This window comes from Galeopterus variegatus, unplaced genomic scaffold (genome assembly GCF_000696425.1).
Source record: "Galeopterus variegatus unplaced genomic scaffold, G_variegatus-3.0.2 Scaffold1767, whole genome shotgun sequence".
NCBI classification, from domain to species: domain Eukaryota; kingdom Metazoa; phylum Chordata; class Mammalia; order Dermoptera; family Cynocephalidae; genus Galeopterus; species Galeopterus variegatus.
Window position 1 is genome coordinate 93,062 of NW_007727878.1, and position 18,576 is coordinate 111,637.

The 18,576-nt window shown below is 40.2% G+C and overlaps 1 protein-coding gene across 1 annotated transcript in view; it reads right to left on the reverse strand.

Annotated features, from left to right (window-relative positions):
• ATP8A2 (ATPase, aminophospholipid transporter, class I, type 8A, member 2) overlaps positions 1-18,576 on the reverse strand; it is a 244,691-nt gene that overhangs the window by 5,482 nt on the left and 220,633 nt on the right. Inside the window, exon 12 of the mRNA XM_008578825.1 lies at positions 1,386-1,477. Coding sequence (XP_008577047.1) covers positions 1,386-1,477 — 92 coding nt within the window. The remainder of the gene's footprint in view (positions 1-1,385; positions 1,478-18,576) is intronic.

Sequence of the window (18,576 nt, forward strand, 5' to 3'; positions counted from 1 at the left end):
ATTAAGTCTCGTAAAGACTGTGTAAGATGCATATTACTATAATCCTATTTCTTTTTCCCAAGGAAAAAATAGAAATTTAGAGAAATATGTTGCCCGAAGTTATTCAGCTAATGGCAGATTAATAATAATAATAATAATAATAACACCTAACATTTGTTAGACTTTTTATAGCATCCAGCACTGTTCTAGGCACCTTATATAAATGATCTCATTTAATCCTCCTAATAACCCCTCGTAGATTCTCGTATTATCCTCATTTTACAGATGCAGAAACAGAGTTTCAGTAACTTGTCCAAGGTCACGAAAAAGTGGCAGAGCAGGGACCCCAGCAGTCCAGCTCCAGAGGGGGTCCCCACAGACAGAACTGCTTGGGCTACCCCATCGAACCTCCCGACTTGGTCTCTCTCCTGGGTCAGAGACCACGGCTGAGACTCGGACCCCACAGCAACACCAGCCGGTCACTCTTCGGACCTGCCCTCTGCTTTGTGCTCTCCGGCTGTGCCACCCACTCCTGGGGGTGGGAGGGTTTAAGGACACAAAGTATGTCAGCCCCGCCTCTGAGGTGGCCTCAGTCCCGTTGCTCCCCGGTAGATATTCCACATGAGAAAGCCTGCGCATACCTGCTGACAGGTGGCATATGAATGACTGTACCTAGGGCTGCCACAGTGCTACTACACAGGAACTCTTCACTTCATAAACCGCTCTTGTTCTTCCAGTTCTTTCCTTCTAAACTCCTCGGGGAGGGGAAGGCAAGCAGGGAGTGGGGTGTGGGAGGACAGCGGGTGTGGGCACATGGGGGTGAGGGGGCGAGGGCTGGAGGAGGCGGCCTGGGAGGCACCGGCCCTGGGGCAGGCCGGACTCCCTCCGTGGGAGGTGCATGGCTGGAGGCTAAAAATAGGCCCGGGAGCCCCAAGGAGCTCAGAGTGAGAGGTCTGTCGCAGCTGCTCGCTCACTCGCCACTCCTCTGGGTCTGGGGGCAGTGATGGAGGGGGTGGGGATGCCAACTGTAGATGTGGGGCAGCCTTCCTGGGAAAAGCAGAGATTTTTCCCCCAGTGATTGCCCCTGCTTCAATTAATAGGCCAGTGTTGAATGAAATAGTTCCTACTGCTATTTTTGGGAACAACAATTTTTAAAAAACCACTTCAAAAATATCCCTAAAAAGTCCTCTTGGGAGGCTGACAGAGGATCTCGAGCAACGTCAGGATGTTAGGCTTATGGATTCTGTCATTCAGGCCTTTGGGTCCCCGGGGATCACCCACATTCAAGCGGCACTTGCCTCGGGCGGGACACGTGAGTGCCCGTCCCCGCCCCGCCCGGCCGGGTCCCCCGTCCCGACTGGACGCCAGCTGCTCGGCAGGAGGGACACAGACACAGCGCTACTCACGCGGGACGCTCTGCTGGACCGAGCTGCCGCGGAACAGCGTCGGGGGCGTCTTCCTGCCCAGCCGCTTGATGAGGCGGTCGCGTTCGTTCATCCTGCGGGGAAGGCAAACACGCTCAGTGTCCAGGTCACCTGACACACCTCAAAGGGACTCGGGGAATAGCTGCAGGTCGTAAAAGAAGACAGACGTCCCGGGTCTGACAGCCCCTCTCCCGCCTGCGACCGCCTTTCCACCTTTCCGAAGCCGACACGCCAGCCCCGGAGCAGCCCAGGACCTGAGACTGACGTGAACCACAGTGAAACCAAGGTGGGTTTTCTAAAACACAAGCACGAGGCACTCTCCCTGCCTTTCCTGAAAGTATTCCCTGCAGGGCTGCCAAAGCTGTAAGGAAACATGGAGCCGTCCTAAAGGACAGCTGTTGTTGATTTCTATAAACCCAAGGGGTGTATGAACATCCTGCCCCTGCAGGCCAGAGTGCTTGGGTTTCTCACCATCAGGATGCCACTTTGCTCGCCCCATGCATGACAGTCTGCCAGTGCCCTCTATATCGGGCTGAATTGTGTTTTCCCCAAATTCATATGTTGAAGTCCTAATCCCCCAGAACCTCGGAATGGGAGATAGGGTCTGGAGAGGTAATTAATGAGGTCATTAGGGTGGGTCTTGATCCAATCTGACGGTGTTCTCATAAGAAGAGGCGATTAGGACACAGACATGTACAGAGGAAAGACCATGTGAAGACGCGGAGAGAAGATAGCCACCTACAAGCCAAGGAGAGAGCCTCAGGTGAGAAACCAACCCGGTAGATACCTTGAGCCCAGACTTGCAGCCTCCAGAGCTGTGAGAAAACAAACTTCTGAAACCCCCCAGGAACTTTGGGAAGAGCAGAGATTTTTTTCCCCGGTGATTGTCATTGCTTCAGTTAATATGCTAGTATTGAATGAAATAGTTCCTATTGCTATCTTTGGGGACAACAAACCCACCTATTCTTACATACTATCCTCCCCTTGCTGTTTGATTTCCATATCTTATTTTATCAGTATTTTATACACTCTTTCAGACTTTCCTTGCATCTCCACTTCTTGGGGAGCTAATTTTCCTATCAGTACGACTGAATGACTCTCCTTCATTATGGTTCATTTTCTATGTCTGCCCTAGTTCTTCAGAACTAGAATAATTTTTCTTTTGACTCTTTCAGGGCCCGTGGGATACACCAATCTTTATATTGATATCTTAGCTTTATATTAATATCTTGGTATTCCTGGAGCATTGGTGATAGTTTAAAATAAGCGTGGGCTTCCAGTTTCCAGCGGGTAATTCTTTCTTCTGTGCATTCCCCTGGGCACATAGTTTGACTCATTGCTTCCTTGTCAGTTGAATGAGTAAAATTCCTTTTTTTTTTTTTTTTCCTTTTTGTCTTTTTTCGTGTCCGGCAACGGATCACAACCCTCAGTGTCGCGCCCGTACCAGACCAGGACCGGCAACGGGATCGCAACCCTCAGTGTTGCTCCCACACCTCGCTCAGCCAGTGAGCGGGAACCGGTCTGTATGTGGGATCCGAACCCTCGGCGGGAGCGCCAGCGCACTCCCAAGCGGCGCACTGTAGCAGTGCGCCACCGGGCCGGCCCTGAGTAAAATTCTTCTAGTTTCTGTTTCATTGAAATGGCAGCCTTCCAAAATTTGCAGCTTTTTGTAAAGGGTTCTGGTCTATGTCACATAGGACTGAGGTCCTGTATCCTCTCCCCGAAACTCCTGCCTCTGTACCCTTCATGAGGTCTGATATCCCCGTGCAGCCTCCTCAGCTTCAGTGCCTGCTCTCTTCGTACCCTGCCTGCTCTCTTCGTACCCTGCCTGCTCTCATGTCACCCTGTTTCTGGGACCTGAATTTCCTTATCTTTCTTTTGAGTTTAATTATGTATTAAAAGTTTGTCTGTGTTTATATTTTACCTAGCACTTCTCTGTGTTTGGAAAACGTCTTTTCTGAGTTAGCTGAATCTGCCATATTGACTTGACCTGGTTTTCATAAATAATCTGCATTCCCCTGACCCAACTACTAGAAAACACCATGGCTACAGAACAAGATCAAGGAACTATTCTTTCCCAAGTCTTGCTATTCTTAGAAACAACCTTTTCTGGAGATTTAAAATGGCAATGGATGTGACAAAACTTTGTTAGGAAAGGGGAACCAGTGTTTATTTACACTCTACTGGTGGTGTCTGAGGCACTGACTGAGCCATGTGCTCCAATGTTGAAATGTCAAGGAACATTATAGTCTCAATTTACCTTCTTCTTTGGAGGAGACAAGATCATATTGTGAATGAACATTATTAAAGTTTCTCATGAACAATAATGTAGGAAAAGCTCAAGAAGAAAAAGGTAAAAATCAGGTTAACCAAATTTACCATTTACTGTATTATATCATCTATATATGGTTTACAAGCTACCTGCTCATAAAGACATAGCAAAAAAAGTGAAGAAAGCACAACCAAATATTTAGTTTGGTTAAATCTGAATAACGAGAAGAAAAGAAGAGTACAAATTAACACAGGGAAGAACAATTTAGAGCTATGAGATTTTTGTTTGCTTTTGAAAAGAGAGAAACTTCAACAAAATATTAGAAAACCAAATTCAGTACATTAAAAAAATTATATATCATGACCAAATGGGTTTTTTTCCCAGGAATTCAATGGTGGTTCAACATATGAAAACCAATCAATATATTACACCACATTAATAGAATGATGGAAAAAATACACATGATCATCTCAATCAATGCAGAAAAAGCATTTGACAAAATTTAATACCTTTTCATGATAAAAACACTCAGAAAACTAAGGATAAAAGAAAATGTCCTTAATACAATAAAGGGCATTTATAAAAAACTCACAGTTAACATCATACTCAATGGTAAAAGATTGAAAGATATCTTTCTTTGACCAGGAACAAGACAAGGATGCCCACTTTTACCACTTCTATTCAACAAATTTACTGCAAGTTCTAATCAAAGCAATTAAGCAGGAAAAAGAAATAAAAGACATACAAATATGAAAGATGTAAAACTATGTCTATTTTTAGATAATATGATCTTATATCTAGAAAATTCTGAAGAATACACACAAATTATTGGAGCTAATAAATTCAGTAAAGTTGCAAGATATCACATGAACAAATAAAAATCAGTTGTATTTCTACACACTAGAAATGTACAATTTGATAAGGAAATTAAGGAAAGAATTTTGTTTACAATGCCATCAAAAAGAATAGTATATTTAGGAATAATTTTCAGCAAGGAGGTATAAGACTTGTACACCAAAAACTATAAAACACTTCCAAAAGAAATTGATGAAGCCCTGACTAAATCAAAAGACATCCCATGTTCATGAATTAGAAGATGATACTGTTAAGATAGTCATACTAATCAAAGGCTTTTATAGATTTAATACAATTCCTATGAAAATCTCAATGGCCTTTTTTTTGTGGAAATGGAAAAACTGATCCTAGGATTCATATGGAATTTCAAGTGACCCCCAGAAGCCAAAACAGTCTTGAAAAAAGAAGAGCAATGTTATCAGACTTACACTTCCCTATTTCAAAACTTACTACAAAACTACAGTAATAAAAACAGTGTGGCACTGGTGTAAGGACAGACATATAAATCAATGGAATGTAATTGAGAGTACAAAATAAATGCATATATTTATTGCCAATTAACTTCCGACAAGCATGTCTAGAACGTATCCATTTCTTCTATATTATCCAATTTGTTGGCATATAATTTTTGATAGTAATTTCTTAGTACTCTTTGTATTTCTGGTATCTGTGCTGCATCCCGTAAGTTTTGGTATGCTGTGCTTCCATTTTCATTGCCTTAAATACATTTATGTCTTTGATCCTTTTTAAGTTAATTTTTGTATGTGGTAGGAATTAAGGGCCCAAGTTTATTGTTTTGCATGTAGAAATCTGGTTGTCCCAGCACCATTTGCTGAAGAGACTATTCTTTTCTTATTGAATGTTTTTTACATCCTAGTGGGCAAGGATGCTGAGAGAAGGGAACTCTTGAACTCTGTTGATGAGAATATAAATTAGTACAGCCAATATAGAAAATGGTATGGAGGCTCCTCAGAAAACCAAAAACAATGCAGACCAGTGGAACAGAATAGAGAATCTAGAAATTAATCCATGTACTTACAGTCAACTGATCTGCAACAAAGGTATCAAGAACATATATTGGGGAAAGGACAGCCTCTTCAATAAATGGTGCTGGGAAAACTGGATATCCATATATAGAAGAAAGAAATTAGACTTATACCTCTCACTATATACCAAAATCAACTCAAAATGCATTAAAAACTTAAATATAAGACCTGAAACTATAAAACTTCTAGAAGAAAACATAGTGGAAACACTTCAGGATGTAAGACTGGGCAAAGACTTTATGAATAAGACCTCGAAAACACAGGCAACAAAAGAAAAAATAAACAAATGGGGTTATATGAAACTAAAAAGCTTCTACACAGTAAAGGAAACAACCAACAGAGTGAAAAGACCACCTACAGAATGAGAGAAAACATTTGCAAAGTAAACATTTGACAAGGGATTAATATGCAGAATACATAAGGAACTCAAACAACTAAACGGTAAAAAATGAAATAATCCAATTTAAAAATGGGCAAATGGCCAACAGGTACAAGAAAAATAATACTCAACATCATTAAGCATAGGGAAATACAAATCAAAACCACACTGAGATATCATCTCACCTCGGTTAGACTGGCTATTACCAAGAAGACAGAGAGTAACAAATGCTGGTGAGGATGAGAGAAAGGGAAACCCTCCTACACTGTTGGTGGGACTGTAAATTAGTGCAGCCATTACGGAAAACAGTATGGAGGTTTCTCAGACAATTACAGATAGAACTGCCATATGATGTGGCAATCTCACTGCTGGGTATATACCCAAAGGAATGGAAATGATGTTGAAAGGATACCTGCACTCCCATGTCTATTGCCACTGTATTTACAATAGCCAAGATATGGAACCAACCTAAATGTCCATCAACGGATGACTGGATAGGGAAAATGTGGCATATCTATACAATGGAATACTACTCAGCCATAAAAAAGAATGAAATTCTGTCATCTGCAGCAACATGAATGGGCTTAGAGAAATTTATGTTAAATAAAATAAGCCAGGCACAGAAAGAGAAGTACTGCCTATCATCACTTATAAGTGGGAGCTGAAAAAAATAAATAAAATAAAATAAACAAAAAAGAAAGATAGATACAACAATCACAATAATGCCTTGAACTTTCAAAAGGAGAGAACAGAACTAAGGCCACCAAAGAGGGGAAAGGGGGAGGGGGTCTAGGGAGAACTCGGTAAAGTGCCACAAAGAAATGTTTACATTGTGTAATGATCATGTTTTGTAATGATGAATATACTAATTATCCTGATTTGAACATCACATATTGCACAGTTATTAATACTCAACTCTGTACCCCACAAATATGTATAATCAATTATGTTTCAATAAAAAAAATCAAAAATAGAACAACCCAATGATCTGGCGATCCTACTTCTGAATATATATCCAAAGGAACTGAAATCAATATGTCAAAGGGATATCTGCACCCCCATGTTCATTGCAGCCTTATTCACAGTAGCTAAGATATAAAATCAACCTCCTAAGTGTCCATGAATGGATGGATGGATAAAGAAAATGGCAAGTATATATATAATGGAATATTACTCAGCTTTTAAAAAGAAGAAAATCTTCTCATTTGCTATAACAAAACAAATAAACCCAGGGGACATTAAGCTAAGTGAAATAAGCCAGGCACAGAAAGACAAATGCCTCATGATCTCACTTATATGCAGATTCTAAAAATGTCACACTCATAGAAATAGGGAGTAAAATGATGTTTACCAGAGTCTGGGAGTGGGGGGTGAGGGGTTGAATGGGGAGTTGTTGGTCTGTTAGACAAGAGAGGTAAGTTTTAAGATCTATTGCACAGCTGGGGACTATAGTCAATAATAATGTATTCTACACTTCAGAATAACTAAGTAATTTCAAACGTCTCACCACAAAAGTGAGGTGATGAATATATTAATTAGTTTGATTTAATCATTCCACACTGTGTATGTATATATCAAAACATCACTTTGTACCTCATAGATATATACAATTAAAGACATAAATAAAACAGCTAAATCATAGAAGGAAATATGGGTAAACCTTTATGACCTTGGATTTGACAGTGGTTTCTTAGCACCCAAAGCACAAGTGACAAACGAAAAAACAGATAAATCGGACAGCATTAAAATTAAAAACTTTTGTGCACCACAGGACATTATCAAGGAAGTGAAAAGACAATCACAAAATGGGAGAAAATACATGCAAGTCTTATCTGATAAGTTCTAGTATCCAGAATATATAAATAACTCCTACAACTCAACAGCAAAAAGCCAACCCAATTAAAAAATAGGTACTTGAAAAGACATTTATATAAAGAAGATACGCAGTGGCCGACAGCACATGAAAAGATGTTCCATATCATTAGTCATTAAGGAAATGCAAATAAAAACCAGAATGAGATACCATTTAACACCTACTAGGATGGCTATAAAAAAGCAAAAACAAACAAAATATAAAACAAAAACTCAGAAAATAAGTGTTGGAGAAGATGTGGAGATTGGAGCCCTCACACTTTACTGGTGAGACTGTCAAATGGGGGGCTGGCTGCTTAGCTCACTTGGGAGGGTGTGGTGTTGGTAACGTCAAGGTCAAGGGTTTGGATCCCTGTACTGGCCAGCTGCCAAAACAAACAAACATAGAAATGGTGCAGCCACTGTTTATCAATAAATTAAACACAGGATTACCATATCACTCAGCAATTCCACTCCTAGGTATATAACCAAAAGGATGGAAAATGAATTCAAAGAGATACTTGTACAAGAGCCAAAAAGTGGAAATACTCCAAATGTCCATCAACTGACGAATTTATAAACAAAATCTGGGGTATCTGTACAGTGGAATATTATGCAGCCATATAAAGGAATTCAGTATTGACACATGCCACAACATGTTGAAAACATTATGCTAAGTGAAAAGGCCCAAACCAAAAGCCACATATTACATGATTATATAAAAAGTCCAGAACAAGCAAATACATAGAAAGAGCAGATTAGTAGTTGCCAGGGGTTGTAAGGCAGAGAGGTGGGAGAAGGCAATGAGGAGTGGGTGCTTAAAGCTCGTGGGGTTCCCTTTCGGGGAGATGTTTTGGAACTAGACATTGGTGATGGTTGTACAACATTGTGGACGTACTGTCACTTGCATCGTATACTTTAAAATGGTAGATTTTCTGCTATGCGAATTTTACCACAATTTTAAATAAATAAAATTCAATTAGAAAACACAAAGTGGGGCAGTAGGTCCCAAATCAAATAAATTCTCTCTCATCACCTAAACTGTTGGTAATGATGCATCTTCACAGCTTATTTCTCCAGTGGTGGTGGTGGTGGTGGGGTTGGAGGTGAAGCGCTTTCTTTCATTTTTTCCTATTCTGGCATAAGCAGGTGTGCTAGCTGGGATCTACCAGTATAAACGGAGTTCTGTAAACATGAATCCACCAGAGGTAAGCACAGTCTTGGTTCTCCCCAATAATGATGGTGAGACCCAATCTCATACAAGTCCTTACAAACAGGCTTTTTAGAAGCTGGCATATCCTGGAAGAGATGCTATCCTGTCTCAAGAAATAAGGAGTCTTAGGAATGAGCAGAGAGCTGGGGAAAAATAAACTCTTGTGTCCACATTTCTGGTAGGAAGCTATTCCCACAATAATCACATACATGTAACTGCCAAAGAGCAGGAGCATACAGCAAGTAATTGCAAATCTGATTTTTTAGATCTTGTCAGTAGTTACAGCTGATAGTAATCATGGCTGACACTACAAAAAAGCCAAAAACAAGTAGGTATTCTTAGAAAATTATTTTTAAATTAGCAGCTAGACAAGTCTTCAAAACATAGATGTGATGGCTCCCTTAAGAAAAAGCTAGTCCAAAGTTCCTTTCTTTCAGGAAAGGCCAAATATCCACCAATCTGACAGGCTGCTGAAACTCTGTTTTCCAGGATCCCTAGAAAATGACATTTCATAGCCTCAATTCGTAACTTACTTTTGTCATAACAATAGGAACATTAGTTAATGAGAACTTTTTGGGCTCAAGTGTATTCCAGACCTACCTAGGGCTTTGTAGGATAAAAACCTTACCTTAGTTAAGCACACTATAGAATGGGGGAAATAACAAGAATAAAACAAAACAGTTTTCCAGCCCAAGATTTGAGTAAGGTAAGAGTTGTGTCTATTTTACATGCCCTGGAGCTAGGAGCCCTCATCCCATTTTTTAAAACCCGACTTCCTAACTTCTCATTCATTCAGCATTTATGCTGCACCTACTGTGTGTGAGACCCAGTGCTGGAAACAGTCATCTAAGACACAGTTCCCGCCCTCAGGGAGCTCGCAGTGTCCTGGGTGACTTGGCTGTGCAGACAAGCATCATAATACAAGGCAACGAGTGCCCTCACCGTGATCGCGGGAGGCTCACGGTGCTGCACGGGGGGAGTGGAGACGCTGGAGAAGGGTCCTGAACAACGGGCGGCTCTCCACTGACCATCAAGATGGAAACACAGGAGGAAGACCAGGTTTGGCAGGAACAATGATGAGACCAGTTTCAAATGTGAGGCCTTTGAGTTGCCTCTGAGGCATTCATGAGGCCACAGACCCTGGTGTCTGAGAGGGTCCACGCCGGAGATGCCACTTTGGACTCAGCTCATAGAAACCCATGGGCAGCAGGTAGAGTGAGAAGCAGGCACCGTGCCTGGTGGTTCCTGGGAAACACCAGCGCACTGTCCGTGTGTTCAGCTAAAGGAGTCGTTCTGTCACACAGGAGCCAAGTCTTGCACCTTCTGTGCATTTTTCACAGTATTTACTCTGGGCTGAAAACAGAGGACGTGGTTAAACACATAAACTTGTGTTTGTGCATTATATTTACGGTTCTGTGCTGTGACTATCTTGTGCTGTATCTCTACAACTGGAACATCTCATTTGTGACTGTCCACAATACCCAGCACTGAGCTCAGGACACAGTGCGTTTTCCAATAGCAGCTGAGACAAATTCCTCTATATTATTCTTTTAAAATGACAGAATAGGGACATCATTCCTATTGTCTTCCAGAAAGAAGAATCCACTCCAGACTCTAGAAGATATTGTGAACAAAGGTCTGTGACTCGATAGAGATGGAACATTGTAATTCCCTTAAGGATTCAATTTACCAGGGAATGGTTGAAGGACACTATGGCTGAGGACATGACAGAGTTCGAGGCTAACTATCCATTCCAAATGTACAAAACTAGATCCCTCCAGTCCTCCTGGACTCAACTCTCCTATGAATATCAAAATTGGCAACTGGGGAGGAGAAAGGCTTGTACTAGTATGGTGTTTGTTTCTTCTGTGTCAGACAAGATTTTGGATAGAGGGGACAGGGGGACATTTCTGAATGTTGGAAGAAATCTCATTATTTTATAGTGTAGTTTGGGTGATTTCCTGTTAAAAAGAAGTTATAGTACCAAATGGTGAGGCAAAGAATTTGCAAGGGGGAAATAACAGATTTGTATCCTCAAAATGGATGGCATCTGTCTGTCCACATGCCAACGGTCCATGGGCAGAACTGCCTAGGAAGCCTTAAAAGGGGGGCAGAGAGGGCTGAAAAGATTTGAAAGCAAAAATAGACACATGTAATGCTCCCCCACTGCGCCTGACAGCCGGGGTGGTAACAAACCAGTGAGACTAGGAGAGTTCAGATAGAAACAGCAGCTAACAACGAGCGACAAGACTGTCCTTCCACCTGCAACAGCAACCTGGTAAAGTGGGTAAATTACATTACCATGTCTTGTTTACTTAGAAAAGTGGCAAAGCCCATTTCTAAAAATTCCTTTCCATAGAAACTTCTGCTTCCAGGAAGATGGAGTGGGTACGCTTTTTCCCATTCCTCCTGCTAAGTACAACTGACAACCCTAGACATCACATGCAAAACAAACAAAAGACTCTGAGAAGGTGGAGAGAAGGAGGAGGACCAGCAAGGAACCACAGGGCATGAGAAAACTGAGTTCTCTTTTGGCTTCATATTCAAGACTTGGAGCTGAAGACAAAAATGTCCACAGGTACAGGCTGAAAAGCCTAGAAGGGGCCTCTTCTCTCTAGCCAAAGGGGCAGGAAAGGGGCAGCCTAGCAAAATAGACAACTTTCAAACCCTTACTACTCTTCTCCAGCCAAATACTCCAGGAAAAAGTGTGCCCCCACCCCCATGCCAACAAAGACCAAGTGGGGAGCCTAGTCTACCCCCCATTAGACTGTTGTGAGGCTCTCTAATGCCCCCACTGGGTAGGGTCAGAGGTCAAGGAGTCTGGACAATGGTACCAGTCAGTAATGAGGCCCCTGTCCCCCTGTAATGTCAGTGGAGACCACTTGGGAAGAGACACGGGGAGACTGGGCTTCCATCCTCCACTCAGTGAAATAAGGAGGCACCTCTCCCCCTCCTCAGTGGGATAGTGTCAGAGGGGAGAATCTGTACCCCTGGAAGTGTCAGAAGAAGTCATTTGGAGAATAGTAATTCCCACCCCTGTCCAGTAGGCATCCACAGAGGCCAAACAGGGATAGGCTGCCATAAAGTCCAGAGTCATATTATATAACAGGTAAAATGTCCCGGTTTCATCCCAAAATCACTTATCTCACCATGAACCAGGAAGATCTCAAACTGAATGTAAAAAAATCCAAAATAAAAAAATCAACAGATGTCAAATAAAAACTACCAAAATGCATACAACTTGAAATAACTTTAATAGCCCTACAACTCATATGGTTCCACTGGAGAATCCTATCAAATATTTAAGGAAGACTTACCACCAATTCTACATAATCTCTTCCAAACTACAGAAGAGAAAGGGACACTTTCTAATTCATTTATGAAGTTAGTATTATCACCATGATACCAAGCCAAACAGAAACATTATAGAAAAAGAAAACCACAGTCCAACATCTCTTATGAACATAGCTGCAAAAAAACTTAACAAAATATCAGTAAACGAAACTCAGCGATACACAGCAAGAATTGTACAACGTCACCATGCGGAGTTTACTCCAGAGATGCAGGGCAGGTTCAATATTCAGAAATCAGTCAGTGTAATCCACCATGTTAACAGGCTAAAGAAAAGAAAATCACATGTTCATATAAGTTCATGCAGATAAAGCATTTTACAAAATTCAACACCCATTATTGATTTAAAAATAAGCAAACAAATAAAAAACTTCTTAGCAAATTAGGAATAGAGGGGAACTTCCTCAAGTTGACAGAGTATCTACAAAACAACCTACAGCTAACACTATACTTTATGATGAAAGACGGAATGCTTTCCCCCTAAAACTGGGAACAAGGTAAAGATGCCTATTCTCACCACACTTATTCAGCACAGTGCTAGAAGTTCTAGCAAGTGCAACAAGGCAAGAAAAGGAAATAAAAGGCAAAGGGATCAGAAAGGAATAGAAGTGTGCCTATACGCAGATGAGAAAAATCCCAAGAAACACATGTACATATACACATATATATGTATGTATATATAATACATACACATAAGGGTACTTCAAAAAGTTTGTGGAAAATGGACTTAAAAGATAAGATGAATCTTTTTGGGCCGGCCCGGTGGCGCACTCGCTTGGGAGCACAGCGGCGCTCCCGCCGAGGGTTCGGATCCCACATACAGACCGGCCGCTCACTGGCTGAGCGAGGTGCAGGAGCAACACCGAGGGTTGCGATCCCGTTGCCGGTCCCGGTCCGGTACGGGCGTGACACTGAGGGTTGCGATCCATTGCTGGTCACGAAAAAAGACAAAAATGGAAAAAAAAAAAAAAAAAAAGATAAGATGAATCTTTTTCCATGAACTGTTTGAAGACCCCATCTATGTATGTACATATATAACACTCCTAGTACTGAGTGAATTCAGCAAAGTTGCATGACATAAGATCAACATACAAAAATCAATTGTATTTCTATATACTGGCAATGAATACATGGACCCTGAAATTTAAAATACAATGCAATTTGTGGTTGCCCAAAAATATATGAAATACTTCAGTATAAATCTTGTAAAAACATTTACAGGACTTGTATGCTGAGAACTACACAATGTTGATGAAAGAAATCAAAGAAGATTTAAATAAATAAAGAAACTTGTCATTTTTATGGATTGGAAGACAGCATAGTAAAGATGTTAGTTCTCTCCAAATTGATATACAAATTTAAGGAAATTCTTGTCAAAATCCAAACAAGATTTTTTGGAGCTACAGACAAGATTATTCTAAAAAAATATATGGAAAGGCAAACAGTTTTTGGAAAACTGTTTTTCAACTTTGGAAAACAGTTTTGGAAAGAATCAGCTAACATGATTTCAAGACTTACGACATAGTCACAGTAATCAAGACAGTGTGGTACTGGTGGGGGAATAAACATACTGGGCTAGCATAGAGAGTAATGGAATAGAATAGAATAGAGAATCCCAAAACAGATCCACACAAACATGGCCATCTAATTTTTGATGAAGCAATTCAGTAGAAGAAAGCCTTTTCAACAAATGGTGCTGGAAAGAGAAAGAAAAGTGCATTAGAGCTATCTAAGGAATGTGAGGTCTGCTAAATTTAACAGGCCCAGAGAGGTGTGAGGATGGGGCTTCACCCTGGTCTGGGATAATTTCTAAACAGCATGGTCTAGCAGCAGTTTCGAGACTAGCTGCTGCCACCAACAGGTACAGATTACCCAAATGTTATCACTAGTTGTACAATGTGACTGCTGTAGATTGGATGCCCCCACAACCTCACTGAGGCTTAATCCCCACTGAAACTGTTGAGGGTGGGAAATACTATTATGGTAATTGAAAGGGGGGGCCTTGAAGAGGTGATTAGGTTGTAGGACCATGCCATAGAGAATGGATTAATAATGGTGGTCAGGGGTGTGGTTCCGAGAGCTTAAAGCGCACATAAGAGGTTAGTCTTTCCCTGCTCCACAATTTTCTGCTATGTGAGACCCATGGGTCACTGCTGCCCCCACCAAGACCCTCACCAGATGTGTTCCCTGGACTTTGGACTCCCCAGCCTCTGGAACTGTAAGCAATAAATTTTGTTTTCTTTATAATTACTCAGTTCCAAGTATTTAGTTACAAGCAACAGAAATGGACCAATACAGTGATCCTCATTTTTTTTGTAGCAATGTTCTTGGAATTTACGATGCAAAGAGCAAAGTATAGCCAATGTGTAGCTTATGCTATTTTGGTGAATCAATGTGAATTCTTGACAAACAACTTTGGAACTGCCACTGCTCACCCCCACTACTTCTCCCTTTAAAAATCTGTTTCTAATTGCTGCCAAGCAGAGCACATCTTCAAGGTAACATGAATTTGTGATTCCCAGTCTGCAGTCCTCAACCTTGGCCCAAATAAACTTATTGTTTTATATATTTTGGCTTCAGTTGCTTCCTATAGGAGCAACTATACATACATAGACAAAAAAAAAAAAAAAAAAAAAAAAAAAAAAGAATTGCTATCTACATCTCAGACCTTACACCAAATTAAATCAACATGGATCACAGACTTGAAAGTAAAATATAAAATGATACAAGCTTTAGGGGGAAAAATAGGAGAATATCTTTGGGATCTAGGGTTATGCAAAGAGTTCTTAAACTTGATACCAAAGGCAAAATTCATCAATAAAAATTAATAATCTGAACTTCACTAAAATTAAAAACTTTCACCTTAGAAAGATTCTACTACAAGGTTGAAAGGAGAAGCTACAAAGTAAGAAGAAATATTTGTAAACCATATATCTGACAAAGGACTAATATCTAGAATATAGAAAGAACTCTCAATACTCAACAGAAACAAAACAAAGAATCCAATTAGAAAATGGGCAAAAGACATGGAATTATGTTAAATGTCTACTTAACCAGACAGAATATACAGATGGCAAATAAGCACATGAAAAGATGTTCAACATCATTAGCTATTAGTAAAATGAAAAATTAAAACCACAATGACATATCACTAAACACCTATCACAATAGCTAAAATAAAAAAAAAAAAGACAAAAAAGAAATGTTGGCAAATATGGCAGAATTCCATTCCTTTTTATGGCACAGTAGTATTCCATTGATGGAGTTTGGATGTGTCGTCCCCTCCAAAACTCATGTGGAAATTTGATCTCCAATGTGGCAGTGCTGGAAACTGATTGAGTCATGGGGGTGGATCCCTCATGAAGGGATTAATGCTCTCCCTGGGGGTGGGGGGGTAGTGAGTGAGTTCTCGCTCTATTAGTTCCCGTGAGAGCTGACTGTTTAAAGGACCCTGGCACCTCCTCTCTCTCTCTCTCCCTCTCGCTTCCTCTCTCGCCATGTGATCTGCTTGTACCCGCTGGCTGCCTGCCACTTTTCCGCCATGAGTAGAAGCAGCCTGAAGCCCATGCCAGATGCAGCTGTCCCAGAATTGTAAGCCAAATAAACCTCTTTCCTTTATAAATTACTCAGTCTCAGGTATTTCTGTTATAGCAACACAAAATGGACTAAAACAACCATTAAGTATATATACCACATTTTCCTTATCCAGTCATCCAACAAAGCACATTTAGGTTGGTTCCAACTCTTGGCTATTGTAAATAGAGCTGTGATTAACATGGGAGTGCAGGTATCCCTTCAACATGATGATTTCCATTCCAGCAGGATTGTTGGATGGTATGGCAGTTCCATCTAGCGCTGTTTGAGGAACCTCCATACTATTTTCCATAATGGCTGCACTAATTTACAATACGACCAACAGTGTAAGAGGGTCCCCCTTTCTCTGCATCCTCACCAGCATTTGTTATTCTCTGTCTTTTTGATATTGACCAGTCTAACTTGCATGAGATGATATCTCAATGTGGTTTTGATTTGCATTTCCCTGACTCTTAGTGATGCTGAGCATTTTTCATCTGTCTGTTGGCCATTTCTATATCCTCCTTTGAGATATACCTATTCAGCTCCTTTGCCCATATTTTAATGGCGTTCCTTGTTTTTTTTTACTGTTAAGTTGTTTGAGTTACTTGTATATTCTGGATATTAATCCCTTGTCACATGCATAGTTTGCAAATATTTTCTCCCATTCTATAGGTTGTCTTTTCACTCTGTTCTGTTTACTGTGCAGAAGCTTTTTAGTTTGATATAATCCCATTTGTTTATTTTTTCTTTTGTTGAATATACTTCTGGGGTCTTATAAAGTCCTTGCCCAGTCCTACTTACTGAAGTATTTCCCCTAAGTTTTCTTTTAGTAGTTTTATAGTTTGGGGTCGTATATATGTCTTTAGTTCATTTTGAGCTGATTTTGGTATATGGTGAGAGGTACAGGTCTAGTTTCATTCTTCTACACATAGATGTCCAGTTTTCCCAGCACCACTTATTGAAGAAGCAGTCCTTTCCCCAATGTATGTTCCTGTAGCCCTTGTCAATTATCAGCTGGCTGTAAGTATGTCGGTTGATTTCTGCATTCTATTTTCTGTTACATTGGTCTGAGTGTCTGTTTTTATGCAGTACCATGCAGTTTTGGTTACTACAGTTTTTTAGTATAATTTGAAGTCAGGCAGTGTATGCCTCTGGCTTTATTTCTTTTGCTCAGTATTGCTTTAGCTATTTGGGAGGTCTTTTGTTGTTCCATGTGAATGTTAGGATTGCTTTTTCTATTTCTGTGAAGAATGTCATTGGTATTTTGATGGGGATTGCATTGAATTTGTAGATTACTTTGGTTGGTATGGACATTTTCACAATGTTAATTCTTCCAATCCAAGAGCATGGAATATCTTTCCATCTTTTTGTGTCATCTTTAATTTCTTTCACCAGTGATTTGTAGTTCTCATTGTAGAGAATGAGAATGATCTCATCTCCTTGGTTAAATTGATTTCTAGGTATTTTATTTTGGGGGTAACTGTTGTAAATGGGCTTGCTTTTTGGATTTTTTTCTGCTAATTCATTATTGGAGTATAAAAAAGCTTCTGACTTTTGCATGTTGATTTTGTGTCCTGCAGCTTTACTGAAATTGTTTATCAGAGTTTTTTTGGAAGAGTCTTTAGGTTTTTCTCTTTATAAGACCATGTCATCTGCAAACAGGGACAGTTTGACTTTGTCTTTTCCAATCTAGATGCCCTTTATTTCTTTCTCTTACCTGATTCCTCTGGCTAGTACTTCCAATACTATGTTAAATAGGAGTGGTGAGATTGGGCATCCTTGTCTTGTTCCCATTCATTCAGGATGATATTGGTGGTGAGTTTGTTGTATATGACTTTTCTTGTGTTGAGACACTTTCCTTCGATACCTAGTTTGCTGAGAGCCTTTATCATGAAGAGATGTTGAATTTTATCAAATGCTTTTTCTGCATCTGTTGAGATAATCGTATGGCTTTTTGTCCTTGATTTTGTTGATCTGGTTTATCACATTTATTGACTTATGTATGTTGAACCATCCTTGCATCCCTGGGATGAATCCCACTTCATTATGGTATATAATTTTTTTGGTGTGTTGCTGTATTTTTTTAATTATTTGTTTGTTTGTTTGTTTATTTAGTGCATAAGATCATGTTACTGTAATCTGGTTGCAAATATTTTGTTAAGGATTTTTTTGTCTATGCTCATCAGAGATATTGGTTTGTAGGTTTGTGTTTTTGCTGTATCTTTTTCCGGGTATGAGGGAGATGCTGATCTCATAGAATGAGTTTGGGAGAATGGCCTCTGTTTCAATTTTTTGGAATAGTTTGAAGAGAATTGGTATTAATTCCTTTTTAAGCGTTTGGTAGAATTCAGCAGTGAAGCCATCCGGTCCGGGGCTTTTCTTTGTTGGGAAACTGCTGATCACTGCTTCAATCTCATTGCCTGTTAGTGGTCTGTTCATATTTTCCCTTTCTTCTTACTTCAGTTTTGGTAGTTTGTATGTGTCCAAAAATGTATCTATTTCCTCCAGGTTTTCAAATTTGTTGGCATACAGATGTTTTTAATAGTGTCTAATGGTTCTTTGTATTTCTGAGGTATTGGTTTTAATGTCTCCCTTTTCATTTCTGATTCTTGTTATTTGGGTCTCCTCTC